At 41.5% G+C, this 27661-nt stretch overlaps 1 protein-coding gene across 1 annotated transcript in view; it reads left to right on the top strand.

Moving 5' to 3' along the window:
* The window catches only part of CRB3 (crumbs cell polarity complex component 3), a 38638-nt gene that overhangs the window by 4434 nt on the left and 6543 nt on the right, over nucleotides 1-27661 (top strand). The window contains exons 2-3 of the mRNA XM_070736815.1: nucleotides 10049-10207; nucleotides 26442-26693. Of these exons, the coding sequence (XP_070592916.1) occupies nucleotides 10049-10207; nucleotides 26442-26693 (411 nt within the window). The remainder of the gene's footprint in view (nucleotides 1-10048; nucleotides 10208-26441; nucleotides 26694-27661) is intronic.

A 27661-nucleotide genomic window follows, 5' to 3' on the forward strand; every position in this document is an offset into this window, starting at 1 on the left:
TATTGGCAGAAAAAGGAGGGGAAAAAATGGTGATTTCTTGATTTGGCAGTGAAAAAAGACTGAATAAGGGCCGAAGTGATTCTTCTAATGTTAATGGGGGGGGGGGAATAATGAATTTATAATTTCTGTAAAGAGTAGAAATTGCTTTTTCAACTATCTTTTTTCTTTCTTTAAGTGTATTCTTTCCTACACTTTTTCTCTTTCTTGTTTTCTTTATATACTTCTATATTTGCTCTTTGCTGTATAAAACTAAAAAGCATTTTTTTTTAAAAAAAGAGAGAAGTGTCAATGAAGGCAATACTTTAGGAATCTTTTTCTACACCAAGAAAGGCTCTGCAGTAATAAATACAACACCTTCAATAGTTCCAAAGGTGCGTTCCTCACACACCCATACACCCTAAAAGGCAACTGATCTTTCTTTTGTACTTAATTGAAGATGTTTTGCTTCTCATCCAAGAAACATCTTCAATTCACTTCTTCAGAATTCAAGAAGCTTCTTGAATGAGAAGCAAAATGTATTCAAGGAAATTCAGGTAGTCCTTGACTTACAACAGGTCATTTAGTGACCATTTAAAGTTACAACGGCACTGAAAAAGTAACAAAGAAAAAAGTAACATGACCATTTTTTTACACTTACAACTTTTATAGCATCCCTATGATCAGGTGATCAAAATTCAAATGCTTGGCAACTGGTTCATACTTATGACCATTGCTAAGTCCCAAGATCATGTAATTACCTTTTGCAATCTTTTGACAAGCAAAGTCAATGGGGAAGCCAGGTTCATTTAACAACCAGGTTATTAACCATGGCAAGAAATGTCGTAAAATGGGACAAAACTCACTTAACAAATATCTCACTTAACATCAGAAATTTTGGGCTCAGTTGTGGTTGTAAGTCAAGGACTATCCCTACAAAGTCCAGTTGTCTTTGGAACCTCTGATAGTCTCCATACACAAACAGCTTCAATTATGTCCGGGAATCTTCTGTTGTTAAGTAAGAATGATGAGTTAATAAGGCACTATGTATGCTAATGATGTGGGAAATAAATGACGCAAATAAACGCTGACGCTTGTGTGAATGTAAACTTTTGCCCCAGCTAAAAATACTGAATGGGCCGGGGAATGCGGTGTCCTTGGCTAGGCCCTGACCCAAGGCGAAGGGCGAGTGGGCAACATTCTTAACCTTGGTGAGCAGAGTGGGTGAGGCATGGAGATTAGCCGGACCACCTGGCGAAGGGAAGATAGCATATTGGGCAGGGTGGAATGGGCGGGGCTAGCCAGTGGTCAATTTTACCAGTTCTCCGGACTGCGCAAAATCATAACCAGTTCACCTGAACTGGTCCGAACTAGCTGGATCCCATACCTGCTTTGATTTTTCCTGCCTAAATGCAAAACTTTGCTTTTCTCCACATTGAAACTCATTTTGTTGAATACAGTCCATTGTTCAAGTTTGTCAAGATCTTTTTGGATCCTGAGCTTGTCTTTTGGAGTGTTGGCTATTCCTGCCAGTTTAGTGTCATCTGAAAATTCGACGAGTTCCCCTTCTATTCCCTCATCTAAATCATTTATGAAGATATTGAAGAGTACTGGGCTTAAGATGGAGCCTTGTGGTACCTCACTGCTTACTTCTCTCCATGTAGATGTAGTGCCATTAAGAACTACTCCTTGAGTATGGTTTGTAAGCCATCTACAAATCCATTGGGTGGTGAGGTTGTCTATTCGACATTTTTCTAGCTTACCAAGAAGTTAGCATTTTCTACTTTTTCAATATCAGCTGATGTTCTTTTTTCTGAGTTTGCTGTTTTCACCAAAAATCCTGTCAAATAGTTCACAACCGACTAGAAGTGCATTCCTACTGGTGAGCCCCAGTGCGGTAGTCCAGTAGTAGCCTGCCGATTGCGCAATTTGTCTTTCCTGGTCCGTGTGCGCCGTCATTTTTTTTTACTATTTTCCAGTGCTTTTTTGCTTCCGCGCATGCACAGAAGCAAAATCGCGTGAGAGGACGCTTATGCCAGTGCAATTTTCAGTGCTTTTTTTGCTTTTGTGCATGCATAGAAGCAAAATCACACAAGGGGATGAGTGCAAGCAGAGCGACATACGTGTGCAAAACTTTGCGATGTGCGCGCAGCACACCGGTATGGAAACAAGGAACCCGCCCCTGCAACTGACTCAGGAATGTTCTTATGCTAATCTTGAAATACTAAAAACACAACATGAACCAATCTCTTGGTTTTTCCAAACAGTGTCCCACATTTTAATAAATCTCATGGCTTATGAAGAGGATGCGCAGTCAAGCAGCAAGGATCTCCCAGAGGTTCAGTTAAAAGGAGCTGCGAGAGGTATTGTGGCATGCCAGGAGGAGGAGGAGGTGGGTGACCAGGAGCTGGAAAAAATTGTTCCACCAATCGGAGACTGATGCTATCCCTAACACTGCATATTTCTACTACTTCAACTGTAGAACCACTGAGCATGTTTCCTGCAGACCCAGAGATGAACTGGCACTAATTGGCTTAGGTGCCTTCTGGAAATGATCTGAGAACAGTGCAAATGCTCCCGCGGGGGGGGGGGGGGAGGATGGTCTCTTAAATAAAAAAAGTCACCATTCTGTTTGATTTGAAGCATTAACTTTCTATTCTCCTTCCACTGGGATAAAGAAGCAGGATTTTCCAGCCACCCACTTCTTTTTCATTTTGAAATGAATTTTATGCCGTGTCATTTTCATGACAACTTGCATTCAAGCTCTTTACAACCCAAACTGATGAGTAAGTTTAGTGTACATTGGAATGCAGCCTTAGGGCCAATTCTATAAAAGTTTCCATAATAACGTCTTGCTATGAATTCAGCAGAACCCAGGCAGCTAAATATTATAACAATTAACCATGGCATGACTTTTTTAACTAAAAGGAGCTTGTTTGTTTGTTTGTTTATTTATTTAGTCAAACACATATTAAATAGTACATATAAGTATAAACATGAATTGAATACATGAAACGTACATGAATAAAAATAAAATAATAATAATAATAAGCCGCCCTGGGTCTAAGGAGAAGGGCAGCATAAAAATTGAATGAATGAATGAATGAATAAATAAATAAATAAATAAATAAATGGGTGCATTAGGATAGGGATGGTAGGCACACTGGTACGCTTATGCATGCCCCCTATAGACCAAGTCTTAAGAATGGGTTGCGGTCAACAGTAGACAGTCTAAGGTTAACATTTTGGAGGTTTGGAGATGAAACCACAGTCGGGTAATGTATTCCAGGCATTGATCACTCTATTGCTAATGTTGTATTTTCTGCAATCAAGTTTGGAGCAGTTCACTCTAAGTTTGTATCTATTGTGTGCTCATATATTGTTGTAATTGAAGCTGAAATACTCACTGATGGGTAGGACATTGTAGCAGATAATTTTATGAACAATGGTTAGATCATACTGAAGGTCCCCTGGCCAAACCTTTCATCCTGACAATACCAGGATGGCCCGCATGCAACATAATGAGCACCTTTTGTTTTAGACTATCAGGGATGACCACCCTATCACCCCATAATACACAACCCTTCATGTATGACAACTCTAACCTCTTGGTCTTAAAATCTGTTAACCTTGCTTCCTCAGGGTCTCCATGCCATCCCTTCTGTATACAATTAATGACCCTTTGCAGAATTTGGTCTTTTTTGGTGTGCTCAGCCACCTCTTTGGCTGTAGTCAGAGGGTTTTCTTCAAAATCTAAAATCAATACATCTTCTGATGGGGCAGGGTCTTCAACTAATTCTGCCATGGGGCACCTACTTAGGCCGTCTGCATGATTTATTGACTTTCCCCCCTTGTGGTCCCTTGAGCCCGCCGTCACCGCCTCCGTTCGGGCGAAGGGATCTCTGCAGTGGGCAGCGGCAGCTTCAAGGGACCAACAGCCGGTCCTCGTTGAGCTGAGCTTCCTTTGGCTTCCTTCGAGGCGGTAGGTGAGCTTTGCAGCTTTGCCTCGAAGGAAGCCAAAGGAAGCTCAGCTCGGGGGCAGGCCTGAAGCAGCCGCCGCCGCCTACTCCACCCCGCGCTTCGGCCGCGCCGGGGCCAAGTAAGCCGAGGCTAGGCCCGTCGCCCCCGGCTCCAAGCGCGGGGCCTGGGCGGCGGGCAAGCATCGGGAGGGCCTCCCCGTCGCCTGGCCGGGATGGTGTGGCTATTAACAAGTTAGTGCGCGGGGATCCTGTTAAATTGTTTACTGCCCCCTCCAGACGCTCTTGCAGGGCTTCCAGGCTCCCTGCGGGGCAGCGAAGAAGCAAAAAAGCAGCACTCTCCCGCTCTCTCTCCCCCTCTCTTTCTTGCTTTATTTTTCTCTCTCACTCCCTTTCTATGTCTCCCTCTTTCTCTCTCTCTCTCCCCCTTTCCGCAGCAGACCCCCCCAACACCAAAAGTGCCCAAACGCGCGCAAACTTCACCGATGCAAAAAAAAAAAAGCAGGAGGGACCAAGACCGTCTGCAGCTGAGTGTCTGGAGAGGAGGCGGAAAGCCAGGGGGCGGGGAGGAAAGCAATTGGCCAATTTCTTTCTCGCCTTTAGGGAGAGGAACTGTTGCTGCTCTGCCATAGGGTGCTTTCCTCCCCGCCCCCTGGCTTTCCTCTTCCTTGCCGCCGCCAGACGCTCAGCAGCAGAGTGGAGGGGAGATTCGGGAACTTAGTATATTATATGGTAAAATCTTGCACGCTGCTGCGGGCCGGGTAAATAGCCTCAGCGGGCCGCATCCGGCCCGCGGGCCGTAGTTTGGGGACCGCTGTGATAGACGGTTCCTTTATTAGCTCTTTTTGTAAGTGACCTTCAGCATGGAACGCGTCTGGCTGTCAGTGGAAAATACAGCTCTATTTATACTGTTTGTGGCTCACGCCAAAAGGAACTGTCATGCGTCTGATCCAATCAGACGCGACCTTGTATTATTTACATTTTCTGCCCGGAGACAGCTTTTTCCTCAGTCAATTATTTACATAGACTCAACAGGACATTTGACCAGGTGAGAGTGATTTGATGATCATGTGACCAGGGGGTGGCTTAAAGATCATGTGACTGGCTTAAAGGTGGCCAGCTTGATGTCACTCACGTCAAGGGTTTGGGTTAAGGTTAGGGTGCCTGGCCTCTCCTCGCCTCAAAGAGTTACAATTTCCCTATCTATTTACTATTACTGAACATCCAGAATATACTATTTAATTCTATATATATATGCCACATTATCTACTATATAAACTGTATGTGTATGTCCATACAGACACACAAACACACACCTCTTCTAAAATTAAACGCATTCAACCTCATTTACTGTAATAGGAAAAACATACCCAGAGCCCAGAAAGGAAAAAAAGAAAAAAAAATCATTTTTTTCCTACTAGTTCTGCATACCTGACCAAAGTTTTTCTTCTGGTTCTGTGTACCTGATCGTACCCGTAAGAGCCCATCACTGGCTGTATTCAAGAATTGGTTTAGCAAATGTTTTGTATGTTCTGGTTAGTAGTGTAATATTACCAGAGAAGAAGCTACACAAGATCAGGTTTACAACTCTTAATGCATTTTTGGCGATCTGGGCTTTGGAACTTAGATCATTAGATCATAGGTTGTTTGGTACCACAGGCCACTTCATCAGTTTCGTGAGTATATCTCTGTAGAAGAGACATCTTAAACCTGTTTCTTTCATAATCTACACCCTCCAGGGAAGTCTCAGGTCAGCATGGCCAGTGACTGCATGGGCTGGGAATTTTGAGAATTAGGACAGCATTAACCAGGTAGGAAAAAGGTAGAATGTAGGAGCATTCTTTATATATGTACAACAGTTCCTGCCTTTCCAGTCCTAGAGGCTGCTCCTAGCCAAGTTAGGGATTTTAAGCATTTAGTTTCAGTAGATTGGGTTTAGGATTTTTTTTAAAAAATTGCTGTGTTTCGGGATGAAAACACACAGTAGGGAAATATGACAATTCCAACTCAATGTTTCCCGAGGCTCTTCTACCTCCTGTAGCACGTAATTAGTTTCAGATCATGAATCAAATTTGAAACAAAATGCAAATGGTTTCTCTTTCCTTGGAGGCATCTTTTTTCTTCAAATAATACAGGACACCTTTAATCCTGCAACAACACTTCGGAATGAATTGTTGCAAATGAAATATATAAACTTCCTTTACAATAATATTTCAAGGAATGAAAATGAGAAGCAGCATAGCTTACCCATCTCCCATACCATCATCATCCTATTCATGTTGAGCTATATCCCCAGGGCCTAGAAAAGCAAATCCTTGCAGTGCATACCAAGCGATAGACCTCTTACTTGCTAGCATTTTAGGAAGCATTTTAAAAATGCCAAGCTCTAATAAAACCTATTACTCATTTTTGTTATATTATCTTAGTTTAACACTATTATAAAATTTGCTCTATACCACACACCCTCCTACAAACCTGATGGAAGTTATAGTACTTGGAATATTAACTTATTTTTCTGAGTGTAATGTACTAAAGGAAGAGAGTCATTGTATGCCTAATTCCATCTACTGTAGTTTAATTTTGGCATTAGCCTAATGCAACCACTGGTCACGTGTATTGCTGAAAAGTGGACCCCATCGGTTTTGATTAATGTGGAAACAAAAGAAATAGGCTTTTAAATTAAGAGGGGGTCTGTATGAATAATATATTTTAACCAGAAATCCATGCCTGCTCCAAAATGAAAAGCAAGCTTTGGGTGATCTTTTAATATGGGTGCCAAGGCCAAAAAAAAAAAAGGCTTCAGATTAAATTATGGAATGTATATACAGTATTTGCAGTTTTGCTAGTGAATGCTAATAAAACAACTTGAAATTAATATACTACAGAGTTTTTAAATGGTTATAGCAGTGGGATATGAGAGCTCTGGCTTCTATTATTTGAAAAAAGGGAATCCTAGCCTTTGTCTTATTTGTAAGGTGCTAACTGGCCATTTAATGACAGCACAACTTTAGCCTGTGAATAACCAAAAGTCTATTTAATTGGGGCAAATGATTGAAAGCATCTTTCTGATTATCATATCTGATCCTAAGTCCTAACTCTTCAATTTTATTTTTCCTCATTGCTGAATGATATTTTAAAATCAATCATTCCTGACTGAATAGATTACTTTAAATCACACTAAATCATCATGTAATTTGGCTGGGTTTTCTTTTTTGAATACATGTGAATCTAAACATTCACACCTTTTAGTCTAAGGCTGTAAAAGATTCAAGTTTCTTTTTCATGCCTTCCCACCCTTCATGTTATTTAGATCCTGCTTATTTCAGAAGAGAGAATTCCGATGCATCGTTTCAATAGATTAAGAGGATAAAGAAATATTTGGATTTTTTTTTTTTGCTGCCTGCAACATAATGTCATGTGGTACTATAGCTCTAGGTAGTATAATTGCCAAATAAATCTATTTGAGTGGGTATATAAGAACTATATGCATACCATGCATGCCATAAAGTGCTCAAATTGAATTGCTTAATTTGAAGGCAAAAGGATTTTTTTTGTCTCAACTGACCCCAGACTGAATTATCCGCTGGGTCAGGCCGTGGTTTCTCTGGATATAAGAAGCTTTCAGGAATTCCTACGTGGCTACATGTCGAGGCTAGAGAATGCAGCTCAAGGAAAGGGCAGCCATCCTATAGCCCAGATTGTTTTACAAAGCGGGGGTTTATTACTGGTATAAGCTCTCTCATCATGTCTCCTGAGACTGCAGCACCCTGATGAGACCGAGCAACATCATGACCTTTTTCTACAAGTCCCTTATTTCCACAGTCAAACAAGGGAGCTCTGCATCCAAAAGAAAGATGGAAGAATGGCAGAAAATAGGAATGGTGGGGAGGAAGCATTTCAAGATTTGGATACATTAAGTTTTAAAGTGGACTTCCTTGACTCTGGTGCCTTTTTGGGGATGCTGACTAGCAATTCCTATACATTATTTGAGGGAAATAGTTGAGGCTGAAAATAAGTTAAAGAAAGTTAACTCCAAAAATTTTAATCTTAGGCCAGGGGTCTCCAACCTTGGCAACTTTAAGACTTGTGCACTTCAATTTCCAGAATTCCTCAGCCAATTTCCAATTCTGGAAATTGAAGTCCACAAGTCTTAAAGTTGCCAAAGTTGGAGACCCCTGCCTTAAACTGTCTACGGTGGACCTCACCCAATTCCTAAGAGGACTGTAAGGGGCATGTATAAGCGCACCAGCGTGCCTACTCTCCCTGTCCTAATATACCCTTTTATTTTTATCTGTATTCATTTCATGTATTCAAATCATGTTTATACTCATATGTACTATCTAATATTTGTTTCACAAAATAAATAAAAATAAATAAAAATACTTACCATGCTCCAAATTCTGGAAAATTCCAAGTAGCCATCTAGTTTGCTAGCTTTTATCACCACCACTACCACCACCATCAATTAGCACGTTTGAGCATGTCTGATGATGTGGAATTTGACCTCAGTCAAATGTGCCAAAGTCTTTGCAAGAAACAATTTTTTCTTGAGAGTTTTCTTCTTGTTCCTTATGTCATACCTACCCTTCCCTATTAGACTTTAATTCCACATACATTTGTCTTTCTTTCTTTCTTTCTTTCTTTCTTTCTTTCTCTCTCTCTCTCTCTTTCTTTCGCTCTCTCTCTTCCTCTCTCTTTTTCTTTCTTTCGTTTTTATTTATTTGTCAAAACATTTACAAGATACCAGGTATTGATATAAACAAAACAAAAGCAAAGTAAGGTAAATTTAGACAATAGGACAGTAAGACAGGGACCGTAGGCACAATGGTGCACTTATGCATGCCCCTTTCTTAATTTTTTTAGTTTATCCTTTTTAATATATAACTCAAAGTAGCAGAAATAGTTGTCTCCTATTTTCCCCACAATAACCCTGCAAGGTGGATCAGTCTGGGAGGAACTGGCTCAAAGTCACTATCATTACTCCCTTTTCCTTCTGAAATATTTTATTTGCTTATTATATTTAGTTTACTTTTAAAAAGCTTAATGCATTTTATGTTAAATATTAAATAGCCTCAAGTTCATTTGAGGCAGCTGGTTTGATGGAGTTACGCAAAGGCCTGCAGACACTGAAATTCTCTCTTTCATTCTTTCTCTCTCTCTCTCTCTCACACACACAAACACACAAAATGGGTGCATCAGAATAATGCTTTGTTCAGTGAAAATGCAGAATGCTTCCACAAGGGGGAGCAATTCCATAGGTGAGCAGCAATAACCAGTGACACATTAAGATGAAGGCCTCTTCCAAGTCAACCCTGACTCTCCAACAGTTTTCTTGGCAACAAAAGGGAAGTGGTTTCGGAAAAGTGCCGATTCATTCTGGGGCTTTTGTTTCATTCCACACTAGCCTCCAGCAGTCCTGGCATGGTTTAATGGTCTTCTATTAAAATGCTAATGAGACCTGAGATTGGGGTGCTGCCTTGTGCCACATTAAAGCTTCAGATTAAGTTTGTTTTGTTTTGTTTTCTGTGACATCTACTTTTAGGAAAGGGCGCCTACCACAGCGGGGATGCGGTGGGTGGGAGAAACCAAGTGACAATTGAGAGAAACCAAGTGACAATTATGATTATTTTGATGCCATACTCCCAGCCTGGCACTTAGATTGCAATCTCCTCAGGGCACATCTCCCCTTCTTTTATTTACTCTCCTCTTTTTATTACTATTCTGTAAAGCACGGGTCCCCCCAAACTTGGCAACTTTAAGACTTGTGGATTCTGAGGAATAGGGCGGCATAGAAATCTAATAAGTAAATAAATTAATAAATAAACTCCCAGCATTCTCCAGCTGGCTGGAGAATTCTGGGAGTTGAAGTCCACACGTCTTAAAGTGCAAAGCTCGAAGTCAAGTACTGTAATGTGCTTAACAATATTATGCGGGCACCAATATTATGGGCGACAAAAGCACCAGAGTGGGGGGGGGGAGGGGGGGGAAGCAGACGCGCTCTGGCAGAAGGGAACTCGGGGCGGTGGGAGGGGGAGCGATCCCGCCGGGCCGCGCCGCTTTCTTCTGATTCCTCAGAGCAGTCAGGTGAGCGGGAGGGGGCGCCTCACCTGGCCGCTCAGGTACGGGACGGGAAGTACCTGTTGCTTTGGGGATCACGTGCCTGGGAGGGGAGGAGAAGGAGGCGGCGGTGCTGCTATCGTCGTCGCGGGAGAGCTCTCGAGCCCAGAAGGTGCCCGGCCGACAGCGCGAAGCAGGTAAAAGAAGGGGGGGCGGCGGCGGGGGGAAGGGTTCCTCTTCGGGGCTTGCGGACTTTGGCATCCCCACCAGCCAAGGGGAAGGCTTGGAGTGATGCCCGAGAGGAGGAAGGCGAGTTTGCTTCTCCTTCCCGATCCTCGGAAAAACCAAGGGTGGTTTGTTTTTTTGGCCGGGCTGACCTGGGTGTGTGTGATTGTGTGTGTGGAAGGGGGGGGGGAGGTCTTCTCCCATTATTAAGCCGGGGCTTGTGCGAAGTTTTCATTGGACCTTCCGAGTCCGGCGCCGAAGATCCCTTGGTGGGTTCTCCCCCTACAACTTCCAGCTGTTTCCCGGGAAAAAAAGGGCGGGCGAAGCAGGTGCCTGAAAAACGCGAAGGGAAAACGGCTCCTTTGAACTTTGGATTGAACCTTTAGGGTTCTCCCGGGCTCGAACTTCTGCTAGGAAGGGAAACTAAAGGCAGCTTCTGTCTGAGGGGGGATCCGATCGGGCCGAGGGCCGAGCAGGTTGTGCTGCTCGCTGTTTTTGAGCGACTTTTCGCTGGGTTTGTGTGTGCTTCCTATGGGTTAACCATTGAGTAACCTGTTTGAATTTCCTCGCAATCCAACCTTGGGAAACCGGGCGGAGGGAGATTTCGTCCAGGAACGGAATTGAGAGTTGAGCCCAATCTTGTAAGACTGGGGATGAGAAATTGACGGGCTTTGTGGGGATTAGAAGACGCGGCGGACCTCTTTATCTCTCCCTGTGCTTTAACGCGTTGCCCTGGCTTCTTAGAAAATTCGGCCTGTTCTCCAAAGCACCTGAGGGTAGGAAAAGAAGCAATGGGTGGAAACTAAACAAGGAGAGAAGCAACTTAGAACTAAGGAGAAATTTCCTGACAGTTAGAATAATTGGTCGGTGGAAGGGTTTGCCTCCAGAAGTTGTGAATGCTGAAAAGGGTTTGCCTCCAGAAGTTGTGAAGTTTTGAAAAACAGATTAGACAATCATTTGTCTGAAATGGTGTGGTGTCTCCTACCTCAGTGTTTCCCAACCTTGGCAACTTGAAGATATTTGGACTTCAACTCCCAGAATTCTGGGAGTTGAAGTCCAGATATCTTCAAGTTGCCAAGGTTGGGAAACACTGTCCTACTTGAGCAGGGAGTTGGATTAGAAGACCTCCAAAGTCCCTTCCAACTCTGTTGTTATTATATAAAACGCTGGAATTTCCCTTCACCCCCACAACACATTTTACAGCTCTATTCTTAAATGTATGTCGTATAGAAATGTACTTTTACATTCCTTTTCTATTTTTAATTTCTGGCCTCATCTTTTATAAACCTGATGAACTGAAGTGCAGCCTAGTAAAGCTTTTGCTGTGCATTTGTTTTGAAGGGGCTACAGGTTTCCTTGTGCTGCTGCTCTCTCTGTAAGCCTGTGCCTTTAAGAACCTAAGGATTTTGTGAAAAAGCCTAGCATTCTTGCAAGCATCCCAGCAGGTAGCCTACTGAAAGACAGCCCCCTAGACTGTGAGTTACTTTCTGCTCTGTCTAGAGTACACAGGACAAGGTTTTTGAATAAATAAAAGCAGTGCCTTTGGCATAGATAGGGGGTGGAATATTGAGCAGGTGAAATTTCACAAAGTACTGAGGCCTTGGCTCCCTTTGCATCTGGTCACTGGGGGATTGTTTTCTGCAGAGGGGGGAAATGACTTTTCTTGCCTTGCCAGGGAAGTTAGAAACACAGAAGATTGATGGCAGAAAAAGACCTCATGGTCCATCTAGGCTGCCCTTATATTATTTCCTGTATTGTATATATATATTTATCCCAGGCATGTTTAAATTCAGTTTATTTATTTATTTATTAGATTTATATGCCACCCCTCTCCGTAAACTCGGGGCGGCTAACAACAACAATAAGACAATATAAACAAATCTAATATTTAAGTTAATTTAAAAACCCTAATTTAATAAACCAATAATACAGACATATGATGCATAATTTTTTTTTTGTAAGCCTAGGGGGAGGAGAATATCTCAGTTCCCCCATGCCTGACAGCAGAAGAGGGTTTTAAGGAGCTTACGAAAGGCAAGGAGGGCGGGGGCAACTCTGATCTCTGGGGGGAGTTGGTTCCAGAGGCTTGGGGCCACCACAAAGAAGGCTCTTCCCCTGGGTCCCGCCAAACGGCATTGTTTAGTCGATGGAACCCGGAGAAGGCCAACTCTGTGGGACCTAACTGGTTGCTGGGATTCGTGCGGCAGAAGGCGGTCCCAGAGATATACTGGTCCAGTGCCATGAAGGGCTTTATAGGTCATAACCAACACTTTGAATTGTGACCGGAAACCGATCGGCAATCAGTGCAGACTGCGGAGTGTTGGTGTAACATGGGCATATTTAGGAAAGCTCATGATAGCTCTCGCAGCTGCATTCTGCACGGTCTGAAGTTTCCGAACACTTTTCAAAGGTAGCCCCATGTAGAGAGCGTTACAGTAGTCGAGCCTCAAGGTGATGAGGGCACGAGTAACTGAGCAGTGACTCCCGGTCCAAATAGGGGCGCAACTGGTGCACCAGGCGAACCTGGGCAAATGCCCCCCTCGCCACAGCTGAAAGATGTTTCTCTAATGTGAGCTGTGGATCAAGGAGGATGCCCAAGTTGCGGACCCTCTCTGAGGGGGTCAGTAATTCCCCCCTCCCAGGGTAATGGACAGACAGATGGAATTGTCCTTGGGAAGCAAAACCCACAGCCACTCCGTCTTATCAGGGTTGAGTTTGAATCTGTTGACACCCATCCAGACCCCAACAGCCTCCGGGCACCGGCACATCACTTCCACTGCTTCACTGACTGGACAAGGGATAGAGATGTAAAGCTGGGTATCATCTGCATACTGATGATACCTCACCCCTTGCCCTTGTATGATCTCACCCATCGGTTTCGTGTAGATATTAAATAGTAGGGGGGAGAGGACCGACCCCTGAGGTACCCCACAAGGGTTACTGTGGATTTACCAACCATGTCTGCTGGAAGTTTGTTCCAAGCATCTACTGCTCTTTCAGTAAAATAATATTTTCTCACCACGTTGCTTCTGTTCTTTCCCCCAACTAACATCAGATTGTGCCCCCTTGTTCTTGTGTTCACTTTCCTATTAAAGTTATTCAAGATTCTGTGAAATTTAGTTGTGGGAACCAATGAAAAGACAATATTCATAGAAGTTGCAGGCACAGGACTCCCAGAATTGTCTATGTTAAACTTTCAGCTACACAGAAGTAAACATCAGATCAAATTAAATTTTTTGGGGGTGGTGGAAATCTGTACTTGTTCACTCTGGATACACACAATGCTCTTAAGACTAAGTGATTGATTTTGAGTTCTCTTTACATTCTTAAAGTAACTACTTATTCTGAAGAGCTTTGGTTTATGTGGATTTTACCAATAGATATTTACTGTAGTATAAATTAAAACTGAGAAATGTTAAAGTACACTGCTCAAAAAAATAAAGGGAACACTCAAATAACACATCCTAGATCTGAATGAATGAAATATTCTCATTGAATACTTTGTTCTGTACAAAGTTGAATGTGCTGACAACACAATGAAATTGATTGTCAATCAGTGTTGCTTCCTAAGTGGACAGTTTGATATCACAGAAGTTTGATTTACTTAGAGTTATATTCTCTTGTTTAAGTCTTCCCTTTATTTTTTTGAGCAGTATATTTGAGCTTAAACACTTGTAAGAACTGCTGCTCAAATCCATAATGTGTTTTGATTTAGGCTTACTGTGATGCATGGAGTCAATCATGTGATTGTAAACCATAATTTGTGGTTTAGGGTTATATGCGAACTAGGCTAGTGATACTTGTTGAAACTTACCAAAACAGAGTGTAAGTCTATTAATCCACCCTCTTGTTTACCTGTAACCGTTCAGAGGCCAGATGGATTGCCAAGATTTGAAATTGTTGTGGTTATATGTGTGCTGATGGGTAGGGCCTTCATATGACTTGACCAGGCTTGAAACTTGTTCAGTGGTGCAAATCGAAAGGAAGAGGAAGAGGATAGGGAAGATTTACTCATACCATGCAACCATAAAAGATTTGGCAGCTTTACACTCTGTTTTATAAGGGTGGAACTTTTGCTTGGACAATGCTTCGTCTAAAAACTGCCCTATCTGAAATCTAGGATGGCCCAAGCTCCTTTCTCTACTAGACTTCTGTGTCTTAATTGCCAAGCAGAGATCTGATGACATGATGATTACCTGCTCAGCAAACATAAATATCTCCTGATAAATCCTGCTCTTTTTGAAAATGTGAAAAGTGCAGGAACCACTAAGAAAAAGAACAAAACAAAACTCCAGTTTTCTCTCTTTCTCATGCTTTGAAGTGGTAAAATTAATGTGAATATACCTCTGAAATAACAAGGTTCAGATTCTCAGAACTTGGTTGCTGTTAGAGAAGTTAGAGTGGAAATGATTTGGGATACCTCTAGGTTCTGTCTAATGCACAGACAAAAAACTGCTGAAACTATGGCTATTGAAGATAACCCTTGGTGTAAGCAAGTTACTCTGTGATTAGTCCCTGCAATGCTTGTCTTGGAAAAAGAAGTTCAAAGGTAACAGGAGAGATTTACCCCCTTGGACTTCTGGATAGGCTCAAGGCCTTGCTGAACAGAAAATAGCAGCAGCAGCCCTCTTGACTCCCTTGTAGAACACAGGCAGTACTCTGAATTGTAGGCTGATGTCCATGAACAGGTTCACACATGACATAAAGATAAAATGTGGTTGGCTAACTTGGGGCTTGTCTCTTTCTAAGGGAGCTGAGCTCCACTCTACGATTCCAGAGTGGAATGAAATCAAAACGTGTCTCAGTGCAAGAGATTTGGTATCACCTTTTAACCAGTGACTCATGAAAACTTCCTAAAGATCATGGGAATGAGTCTGTCTCACAGCTGACTTTTTTGCTCTGGGCTTCCAGCATTAGAATATGGTATCAGAAGGAAGGAGAGGGGTGGGTTGGGGGGAGGGAAACTTCTGAGTCAAGAGGCGTTCACAGTTGCCAACTTTCTGTGTGGAAATACACAGAAATTAGTTCCTGCATCTGTTCCAAGAAACCAGTGTAATCTAAAGCAGCGAATCTAAATAATAATAATAATAATAATAATAATAATAATAATAATAATAACAACAACAACAACAACAACAATACAGTAATAATACAACAACAACAACAACAACAACAATAATAATATAATAACAACAGCAACATCTTTTAGTCATTGGCTTATGACAACAATTGGGTCCAACATTTGCTTCTAAGCGAGACCATTGTTAAGTGAGTTTCACCCCACTTTACAACTTTTTTTACCACAGTTGTTAAGTTAACTACAGCTAAATTAGCAACACAATTGTTAAGTGAATCTGGCTTCCCCATTGACTTGGCTTGTCAGAAGGTCACAAAAGGTCATCACATGACACTAGGACATTGCAACCGTCAACGTGTCACATTTTGATCTCATGACCACCAGGATGCTGCAATGGTTGTATGTGTGAAAAATGGCCGTAAGTCAGTGCCATTCAGTGCTATTGTAACTTTGAAAGGTTGTAAGTCAAGAACTGTCTATATAAAAATATATTTGGCTTAACAATTATTCAGAGAACCGAGATCAGTGATGGCAAACCTTTTTCGGCTCGGGTGCCAAAAGGGTGCTCGTGCGCGGCCACACCTATAACGCAATGCCCTCCCCCTGTGCATGCATACAACCCCCCCCTCCTGTGCTCCCTCTCCCCACATGTGCACAGGTCTCATTGAAGCCTCCGGACGTCTGGTAGACCCATTGGGCTGTGTTTCACTATCCCCATTTTTCACCATCCTCAGACTTCAGGAGGCTTTTCTATATCCTAGGGACTGCAAAAACAGGTAAAAAGAAGGCTTTTGAAATCAGCTGGAGCTGACATAGGACAATGCTTCATGTGCCCTCAGATATCGCCCTGTGTGCCACAGGTTCCTCCTCATTGAGCTAGATCCATCATAGAAGAAACAAAAAAACACCCTTTATTTCATTGATAGCAGTCCCTAAGAACTCAAAGTGTCAGTGATTTTAGCTTGGTTGCCACAGGAACCAAACTATTGGTGCATTTACTATCTTTTGAGATCCATTCATGTAAATGAGTTTTTCCTGGCTAGCCGTGTGTCAGCATGAGTTAAGGCTCAAGATGAGTCCTTCCCAAGTAAATCATTGGGAGTTTTATCAAAATAAGGATGTAATTATTTCAAGAGCTAGGTGGGATAATTTGTTAAAGGAACAAGGAAAATATCTAGTTGATACTCAGAGGCTAAACAATTTGTTAAACCGGTTTAATGCCAGAAATATTTAGAGAAATTAGAAGTACAGTGTTCCCTCGAGTTTCGCAGGGGATGCGTTCCGAGACCACCCGCGAAAGTCAAATTTCCGCAAAGTAGAGATGCGGAAGTAAATACACCATTTTTGGCTATGGACAGTATCACAAGCCTTCCCTTAACACTTTAAACCCCTAAATTACCATTTCCCATTCCCTTAACAACCATCTACTCACCATTATTACTGGTACTCACCATTAAACAAGACACTTAGTGATCCTGATATTTATAAACATAATTATTTAACAATAATTATTTTTTTATTATTTATTTGCAAAAAATATTAGTTTGGTGATGATGTATGACATCATCGGGCGGGAAAAACCGTGGTATAGAAAAAAACCCGCGAAGTATTTTTTAATTAATATTTTTTTAAAAACCGTGGTATAGGCTATTCGCGAAGTTTGAACCCGCGAAAATCGAGGGAACACTGTACCTAAACATTTGTGTGTCCAATCACACTTGACCAATAAAGAATTCTGCTGGGTTCTGTTCTGTTCTATTCTAGTAGGCATATTTGAATTGGCTGAGGGTGACACTGATGTAAAGTAAGAATTACTGTAAAGTGGGCTTATGGATGCGAATCACTGTCATATTAAAAGGGACTAATTAAACATTTGTGGCTGAACTGATTATGAGTTTCAGGCTCAATTCACATGTTACAGTAAGATATTGTGTAGTTTGTTTGGTTTCGATCTAGTGTGTTCCATGAACCTAAGTGATTACAATTTATTCAATAATCCAGAGTTAAACTAAACCAGAAGGTAATATGTGCAAGCTACAATGTAATTTGATTGTTAGCAATGTGTTTTGGTTCAGGTTTTCAGCCATATAACTGCTGAGGAACCTTAGCTCAATCCTTTTGCCATAAAGGTTGCTGTATTGGTTCTCTTCTTTGTGAATGGCTGCCTTAAATTATTTACCAATTGGGCTCATCACAAATTGATTTAAGCCATGATGAGAGTTGATGATTCCTGCTTAATTTGGTGTGTGGACAGAGCCACTAGAGTTGGTAAATTATGATTGATGGCTTAACATATAAATAAACTGAGCCATGATGGCTTTTTAAAAAATCTTGGGGAAGCCGTGGCTTTAGTATGATACATGGGCCCAGCCAGAGTGCTTGAGATGTTTCTCCATTTTAAGTACTGCTGTCAGATTTCTATCACCTGTGCTTTGCTGAGAGAAAACAAATGCAGGAACTAAAAATGGCAAAGATTGGCAGGGATAATCTTCATGGACTTCCCTTGTGCTGAGGTTGTATATTTTTGAGGCTGGATACTGGACATAGCCAGTTTGGCATAATGGTTAAGGCAGATAAATACCAGGAGCCTGGGAGTGCGAGTCCTGCCTTAGACACAAAGCCAGCTTGTTTTCTCTCTCTTTCTCTTTCTCAGTCATAGTTAGAAGGGAAGGACAAACCACTTCTGGAATCTTGCCAAGAAAACTTCAGGAATTAGTCGAGACATCAACAAGGACTTGAGGGCATTCCTATCCCCCCATCCCCCACCCCTCAAAGGGAGGAAAACATGACAGTTATCACCATCAATATGTTTGTAATCATCCCAGAAACAATTGATTAGTTTCTATGAAACAAAATGCAGGAGAATATCTCCAACTGGAGTCCTTTCTGGTGATGGTAATGATGAATACATTCTCTGAGGGGACCTGGGTTCTATTTAAAGAGTCCTGATTTGAGGAAGCCTGTCTAGGTAGCTCTTGGTCCTCTGACAAAAATCTTTCAATAATGAATGCCGCTGCTTCCTTCATCTCTTTCAGCTTTCTTTACTAATGGAAAAAGTCAATATGGCAATTGTTCTTTTGTTGAAATGGTACACTGAGATTGTACCATGAGCTCCATAGAAATGCGATGTTTAATAAGATAAGAACAGCCAATCTTTTCTTTTTTCATTCCGCATAGACAAAGGCATAATTCTGTTCCTGCTAAGGAGCTCTTGGGAAGCTGGATTGCTTTACAAATAATCAGGTTGAGGTGACTCTGATGGACCTTCCCAGGTGGGATGGCAAAGAGCAAGGAGAGGAGGCCAAACAGGAGTAATTTGTGGGCATCTGGATATTATGGGGAGGGGTTAAACTTTCCTGCCATGGAGGTCCTGGTTTAGATGCTGTTTCTCCCCTCCCTGTTAATTCAATTCAGTTTAATTCAATTTATTAGATTTGGGGCGGCTAATTGCACTGAGGAGCAAGTAATTTTAATAAAGATTGTCCAAGACAAAGAGGTCTTAACATGCTTCTCGGCAGCCTTTAAAAGAAAAAAAAATCAAGGTACCTGTTTCTCTGAAATCCCGGGATCTTGGATTCTTTCAGCCCAGTATTTTTTGGAAGCATGCCCATGAACCTGCTCAGAGCAAATGGTTGTTAGTTCATAGTGTCCTGAGCAAGTAAGAGAGCAGAGGATAGTGGGCAACCTTGCAAGCTTGCAAGTGGCTACTGAATATGGCTGCCCTTTTGATAATTGGGCAAGCTTTCTTATGCCATTCCTTTTGCAGGTGAAATATTTTCAATATTTTCAAATTACATCTACTTTTACCTATGCACAGAGGTGGAACGGTGACGTGCGCTCGCCCCCGTGGCCCCACGGGTGCCCCTGCATGTCCGCGCACAATTTCGCTCCCTGCCCAGGTGCAATAGCAGAATTGGGCTGGACTCCGCTAGCACTCAGAGCCATGGGGGCGAGCGCACATCACCGTCCCACCTCAGCAGCCCACCTCTGCCTATGCATAAAACAAGGCAAGCAAACCTCTTAATGCACTGTGTGGAGGCTGCTTTAACGTTTGCATTCATAGAAGGTGAAACCACAATTGGTAGCACGTAGGCTAAGATGTAAATGTTGCATGCACGTGCCCTAGTGGAATGTATTCAGAGTTGTTAATTCAGCTTGCATCTGGAGTGATCCTTGTCTTACAAGTATAAGGTCAGATTAATTTGGATCCTTTCAGAATGATCAAGTTACACTTCTCTTCCCAGGAAAGGGTGTGTGTGTGCTTGCGTATGTGCAAGGGTGTTCAAAGGGCAAAGTGTAGGTAAAGTCTGAAAGCTGTGCTTTGTGCAGCTCTAAAAGAGCTCTTTAGGTCCCTGCTATTGTGCATTAAACAATGAAAGGCACTGCCATAGGACATGGTAAGACTTTGAGAGATGACTAGTGGTGTATTCATTGGTGGCTACTAGCCACAGTCTTTTGTTGGCTTCATGGCTTGTCTTGCTTGGGAACTTTTCCAGAGCATCTTGTGGGGCGTTTTGCTGGCGGAATGCCAGATGAGATGGATGTGTGATCCGACTCGGTAAATAAATTCCTCTCGTGTTGTGTGCTGACTATTAAGTAATCCGGTTTTGCTTTCCGCCCAGGAAGTGAAGCAATTGCTGATGTGCACTCCCACTGAACTAACAACTTGAAGGTATGTTCTCTGCTAACAGTCTGGCAGGCAATTGACGGGGGTTTCTGCTGGTGAAGAAATCATGCATGGACCTGGCTAATTGGGAAACAGTCTGTTCTGTTTTTTAGAAAAGAAATAAAAACTTAACTTGAAATTGTTGCGGTGGGTTAAAATAATTAAGAAAGGCAAAACTTCTGGGAAAGATAAAAACAGCAATGAGTTTTCTTTAAAAGATTGATTTGTAAGTACAGTATTGTGCATAAGCAGCTATTTAGACTTTCCCATTGTTGGCTGGATGTCCAATTTCTGGAGAATATGGAGCTCCCACTTCCTATTATGGTCTTGTATCAAAAAAGCAAAAACAAAACCCAACTGCTCTTCCCCTCCCTTTCTGGACAAAGCCCTGAAACCATTTCCCCTTTGATGTTGAGTGAGCAATATCTACTTTTGAAATGCGAATTAATTTACCTCTTGGCTAATTGGCTCCCTGTGAATACGAATTAACTCTTTATTCCCCCTTATCCTGAAGTTCAGAGGAAAGATCTCACTAAATTATTTATTTATTTCTTGTATTTATTAGATTTTTTAAAAATCCAATCTTCATTACTTTACAAGTACTGTAATTCATATCTAATGCTCCATCCTAATCCTGTTCCTGAATCAGTGTCCTCCACAATGCCTTTATCAGTCCCAGGGGGCATACTGGTTATGACCTATATGTAAATTATTGACTAGTTCAGTTGGGGAACGCCCATTGCTGTGTTTCTTTTGGTTTTATCTGCCCTTGCTGGGTGACTACGTGAATTGCTCTTCTTCTGGGTCTCAGTCTGGCTTCCACTGTGCTGCGTCTCTAAGAAACAACATTTAAAATAGGGGTGAGGATCCAGCAGGGTCATCTAGCCTTTCAGCATTCTCCAGTTGGTGGAGAAATATTGTTGCCCCCATAATAAGAGCCCAGCCTTATTTATAAGGCACAAATTAATTTTTCTGACTTATTCCTTAAACATTGTAGGAAGTTAGCACCCACCCCTCTCCTACGATAATGAAATATAGGAAATACTGTACAGTATTTTAAAAGGCCGAATATTATATTTCCCTGGATGAGAAATGGAGACACAGAAGCAGACTCACTCTTAATAGCCCACACCCTCCTCAATAGCCTACAGCAGATGTCAGCACTTAAGATATAAAGAGATGGCTAGGTCTATTCATAAGCAAATACCCTACCCAAAATCCAATAAAGGTAGGATTAGTCCTCTACCATCTAACAACAGAACTCACCATATGGCACTTGGGGAGATTGCATCACCTAGCAAGGGTCAACCAAGTTTGGGACCCAAAAGACAACCTACATAGTTACCCCTGCATGGCCCCATGGGAGTCTGATAAACAATCAGAATACAAGCTCAAATTCAAAACCAAACAGAGGGTATAAATCTCTCTCTCTTTCTCTCTCACCCATGTGCCTGTTTTTCCCAGGACCTCAAACCATGTGGTCTTGTCCACCATTAAAAACCATCTTTCCAATCAGCTTCCATTTTTCCAGTGTCTTTCTCCCCACTGGGAACTGAACCCAGATGGACATTTCTTCCAACAATATAAAAACTGCCCCCCCCCTCAAATAAAAATTACATTATTAACCCATGTTAAATCTTAATGCTAAGTCTATACATCTCTCTTCATTCCACCGTGACGACAGATTTCAAGGGAGAGCAATATTGTTATTATTATACATAATTTGCACCAAGATTTGCATCATTTGTTCTAGCAATCATTGGAAGTTGCAACAGCAGTCCCCACATTTGCAGTATCCCCATGATTACATGAACAAATTCAGGTGCTTGGCAACACGTAATTTTGGCTGTTGCAGCATGCTGGGTCATGAGATTGCCATTTGTGAACTTCCTAGCTGGCTTCTGACAAGTAATGTCAAGGGGAGAATCCAGATTTGCTTAACGATCACCTGAGTCACTTAACAAGTACCGTGATTTGCTTAAAAACAATGACAAAAAAAGGTCACGAAATCGGGCACAACTCACTTGTTTAGCATTCGAGATTCTGGTCCCAGTTGAGGACTAGCTGCATTGTATGTGAATTAGTGGGTCGCTTCCTTGAAGTCCACTTAATAAATTCATGCCAGAGGTGAATTTTCAATTGGGCCTTTGCTGGGATACTACTCAGGCTTTCATCCTTTGCGATGTGCTTGTTAAATACAGCTCCATCCTAGACCTCATTCATGTTACAGGTGGTCTTCGACTTAACATCACGATCGAGCCCAAAATTTCTGTTCCTAAGCAAGAAAATTATTAAGTGAATTTTGCCCCATTGTATGACCTCTCATAAAGGCTACTTTATGTTGTTAAGTGAATTGTTGCAGTTGTTAAGTTAGTGACATGGTGGTTACGTGACTCTGGCTTCTTGATTGAGTTTGCTTGTCAAAGGGTCACAAAAGGTGATCACATAAATCCCAGGATACTGAAATTGTCCTAGGTACAGGTCAGTTGCCAGACGTTGGATTTTGATCATATGACCACAGGGAGGCCGCAATGGCTGTAAGTGTGAAAAACAGCCATGTCGTTTTTTTTCCTGTTGTAACTTCCAATGATCCCTAAGCAGATGGTTGTAAGCCCTGTGAACTACCTGTGCTCATAGATTTCAGTGGAACAATTTCTAAATGAACCTGTGAAAGAATGTAACCGTGGCCCTTTGAGAACCAACCTGTCTGCTTCTTTTGGCCCAGAAGGTAGTATGGCTCACTTCCAGGGATCAATCTAGGCCAGTGTTTCCCAACCTTAGCAACTTGAAGATATTTGGACTTCAACTCCCAGAATTCCCCAGCCAGCTAATGCTGGCTGGGGAATTCTGGGAGTTGAAGTCCAAATATCTTCAAGTTGCCAAGATTGGGAAACACTGATCTAGGCACCTTCCTCTTTTCTATCCAGAGTGGGATTGAAATGTTCATTAAGATTATATTTTTACATGTGTGAGGAGAGGGCAGGAGCTTTTTGATGTTGGGTCCACTTTAGGGAGAGCAGCAAATAAATGGATGGATGGATGGATGGATGGATGGATGGATGGATAGATAGATAGATAGATAGATAGACAGATAGGTATTTAATGATTATATAGGTGGGTGAATTTTGAAAACCTTATGTAGTTGAGTATTGAGAAAGAAAGAGTGAAAGAAAGTTGCAGATTAGAGGTCATTTGCTAAGACTGCCACTGATGGCAAGAAAGGCAAAATTGGTCCTGTTTCCTTGAGTTGTTACTCGACAAAAAAAGTCACATATTTGGGGCGTGCAATTTGGGGGATGGCAGACTAAGGAAAACATCTCTCCTTGTCCCAAAGTTCAGGGAAGGGGAAGGGAGCGGATGTAATGGATGGATGGGATCAGGGAGATAATTGGGATATCCTTGGAAGAATTGCAAAGGGTGTTTGTTCATATAATCACCAGGGCTGGGCCTGACTTAATAGCCCTAACTAACCAAATACAGGTCATGAATGGTGAAGTATTTCCATCCCAGGGGAGCAATTGTATGCTTTTTTTGTGGGGATAGCAAGGATGTCTGTGGAGATTCTCAGTCATCCAGGTCATAGTTGTCTCAAAGGTGCTTTTTTTATCTGGACTGGTCCCCCCCCCCCCTTTAGGGAAGAAAAAGAAAATGTTTTACTTCTCATCCAAGAAGCTTCATCAATTCTGAGGGAAGGTGGGAGGGAGGGAGGATAGGGATTGGCAGTTAAGACTGGGTGGTAGAGGGATGGAAGGATTGGCAATCAATTTCACATGCTGTTGTGCACATCCAACTTTGTACAGAACAAAATATTCAATGAGAATATTTCATTCATTCAGCTCTAGGATGTGTACTTTGAGTGTTCCCTTTATTTTTTTTTGAGCAGTGTATCTTTTTGCAGTCATCTGCATCCGGCAGCACAGCTTGCCTCATGTGAAATACTGGAGCAGTACCTTCATCTGAATGGGATTTCTCATCAAACCTTTTTTGTTTTTGTAGTTTTCAATTTTTTAAACAAATTATTTGCGTTTCCAGTTTTTTGCTTTTTTTAGTGCTAATGACTAATACAGCTTTCTGATATCTGAATTTTTTCTTAATTCTACATTTTCTATTGTAAGCAAAGCCTATTGTTTTTTACATAAACATTCTTATATCTTGTCTACTCCTTTATACATTTTTTATATTAATTTACATTATTTACACTCTAAAATACATGCTATAATGCGCACAGATGGATAAACTAACAATGGAATTGAGAGAGAACAATGCAGGGGTGGGCTGCTGCCCGGACAGAGTGGGTGGGAGGATGCAGTGGGGTGGTGAAAATGTAGCTCCACCCCAGAGCACCCAATTTGCACTGAAAGATGTTGAAAGTAAATGCAGGGCGTCCTGTATAAGAACAGTTGGATGACTGTCTTCAGTCTAGTTCATAGGTAGAGAATGAACACATGCAAATAGTCCTTGACTTAAGACCACAATTGAGCCCCAAATTCCTGTTGTTAAGCAGGGCATTTGTTAAGTGAGTTTCCCCCCATTTTATGACTTTTCTTGCCACAGTTATTAAGTGACTCACTTGATAACTTAGTAACCTGGTTGCTCAACAAATCTACGGTAGCTTCCCAAATGCTTTTGCTTGTGAGGAGGTCGCAAAAAGTGACCACATGACCTTGGGATGCTGCATAGATGGTAACCATGAAGAACGCTAAATCCCATTTTTCAGGACTGTTATAACTTTGAATGGTCATTAAATCAACTGTTGCAAGTCAAGGACTACTCATATTCCTTCCAGAGATTTATGTCAAGTATGAAATAATAAAACAATATTTTTAGTTGTATCCAGGCGGGGGGTTGCTCCTTAACGCTGCCAAGGGTGTGCAGGAAGCAAGATCTTGTGAGGGGACACACGTGCATGTGAGATTTCGACACTATTTTTTGCTTCCATGTATGCGGAATCATTTGAAGTTACAGCAGGACTGAAAAAAGTGACTTATGGCTGTTGCAGCATCCTTATGGCCAAATGATCCAAATTCAACCACTGCACAACTGGCAGGTATTTACGACAGTTGCAATGTCCTGGCGTGATGTGATCACCTTTTGCAACCTTTTGATAAGAAACAAAGTCAATAGGGAAGCCACTTTCGCTTAACAACTGTGATAAGATAGGTTATAAAATGGCGCAAAACTCACTTAACAATTGTCTTGCTTAGCAACAGAAGTTTTGGCTCAATTGTGCACGCAAGTAAAGGATGGTGTATCTAATAATTCCCAGAATCTTTGGTTGTGTTAATCCCATTTTAAGGTTATAACGCAGGGTTGCTTTATTAAAACAAGATATTCCAAGACTTTTGTAAAAAATTCCTTGCAGGTTGCTTATATCTATCTAAGTGCTATTTTTCAGTTATTCATAAAGATTAACTGTTGTTTGGGAACCTCCAACCTTTTTTGCACAATATTAATCATTTAGGGGTGTTGGGCACTGCCAATGCGTGTCCCAAATGGCAACATCAGAAGAAAATTTCATTGATTATATTTCCGTTTTCTGGTTTAGGCTGTTCATATTTAAGGTCTGAATATCATTTAAATCATTTTACCACAATCTGTTAAATGGGAAATGAGACAGAATCAGCCCTGTGAATGAGAAAAGTAATACTGTTTAGCCAATTGATCAATTATGTGTCACCATTTTTGACTTCTAACAACCACATAGATAATCTGCATGATTAGTCACATTGCTGGTTTGTTTTTTCTCGCATTTTAGGTGTTCTTGCTTGTATCTGTTTGATTCAGAAAAATGTTTCGGCAGAGCTCTAAAATAATCCAGTAGTAATCAAGCAAACCATAAATCCAGATATTCTTGTTAAGTCATAGTTGTAATAAATAAGCTAACAGTGCTATCAAACTTTGGCTTACTTCCTTAAACAATCCATGGGTTACCACTGGTGCCATCAAAAATCATTCTAACCCATAATGGTTGAATGCATTATACCAACAAGAAGGGTATCTTTTAAAATTCAAAAGTATTTTAAAGGATACTTTCAGACAGTTGTGAGAAATTAAATGCACACAATGTCTCCCAGGGATACGTTTATGAGAAACAATTTATAGATCATCCCATATTTATGGAGGAAAATGTTATACTGCTGGACAGAATGCCTGATCTATGATCCTGGTTTTGTGTGTGGGTGTGGAGTGGAAAAAATATTAGAATTGCCATGTTGGTGGAGAACAGAATGTTCAATGGCTGTACCAAAGAATGAGCCAAGCCAGTTGCAGTCCTGTTCCACACTCTTACTGACTTGTTCATTCAGAAGAACATCTAATTGACCATTTGTTCAATGGAAGAAATATCTCCTGATGATTCCAGACAATTTCTGAGTTGTTGTACCAAAATTGTGGGAGGCCCAGATTCAAACTTGTAGTTGCCCAGACTTTTGAGTATCATTCATTTTGTCTCTTTCTTTTTCAGTGGCAAAGAAGTCTGGTCTCTCTCTCTCCCAGGACTTTCTTGCAGCAGAAGAACTACCTGGAGTATTTGGGAGGTTGCTGCAATACAGAAAGAAGTTAGTGCCAGCAGCCTTTCTCCTGCGGCAGTGGGGATTTCCTCCCCTCATCCTGCCCCTCTCTTGGCTGGAGAGGTGGGCAATGGCCGGCTCTGGATACCTTGCACTCGTTCTGACAGTGTGTCTCCAATCCGTTTTGCATCCTGCATGGGGTCAGGGTGGGTGAGCTTCTTTTGCTGCCATTAAAGAAAGAAGAATGGGCTGGCTAGATTTTGGGGAGGGGATTTGGCATCTCTGCTGGTTGGTGTTTGGTACAGTTGCATGTCTGCTTAGTGATGGCTCCAAAGAATGGATCATGCCCGACAGTCAGAATGTCTTCTCTAAATCCTCCCTCCCTAAATAAAACTCTATATCTGCAACAGTTTTGATAGTAAATATCCAGCTTATACTACCAAGTCTAGGAATTCTATCTCCTGTTGGAGTATGATTGGCTTTCACTGATTGGCTTTATTTGGGAAGACACCCTATGATGCCTTAGATTGCAAAGTATTTAGCAAGAGTGCAATTTCATACTCAAACATTGCTCCGTGCAAGGGATCACTATATACTTACAGGTATTTGATTTGTTTTATTTATAAACTATCTCAAATGCTAAAGCAAATTTAAGGAAATAGGCAATAAATTAATAAAAACATTTGAGAAAAAAAGCCCAAAAGAAAAATCAATAATAACCCATGAAATGGCATGTTGGGATAAAACATAAATGTAAACAAAAGTAAAATACTCAGTATTAAATCAAATATGGGGCCAGAAATCACTTTGCCCCAAGGCCTATGGAACAAAGCCAAATCTTCAAGCTTTCTGAAAACACAGCAGCCTTCAGATTTTGAGCAAAGCAATCCCAGCAGGCATGGAGAAGGGCCCTATTAGATTGCAAATTTTAGTGCAGGACCTGGAATATCTGCTTTTATTGTCTATTTTGGGAAAGCTCTCTTTATTCAAATATAATTTAAATTCAATTTAACCCTTGAATGTGTTTGAATAGTTTGCATAGCTTTTACTCTGAACTGGATTTTAGAACTTGGGATAGTTTGAATACAAACATTTCAATTATCTTGTTGAGTTTATTCTTTTGTACAAGCTATCTTTAGTCCCTAAAGGTAGCTTAGAAATAGTTTTAATAAAT

This window comes from Erythrolamprus reginae, chromosome 2, assembly GCF_031021105.1.
Source record: "Erythrolamprus reginae isolate rEryReg1 chromosome 2, rEryReg1.hap1, whole genome shotgun sequence".
Classification (NCBI taxonomy): Eukaryota; Metazoa; Chordata; class Lepidosauria; order Squamata; family Dipsadidae; genus Erythrolamprus; species Erythrolamprus reginae.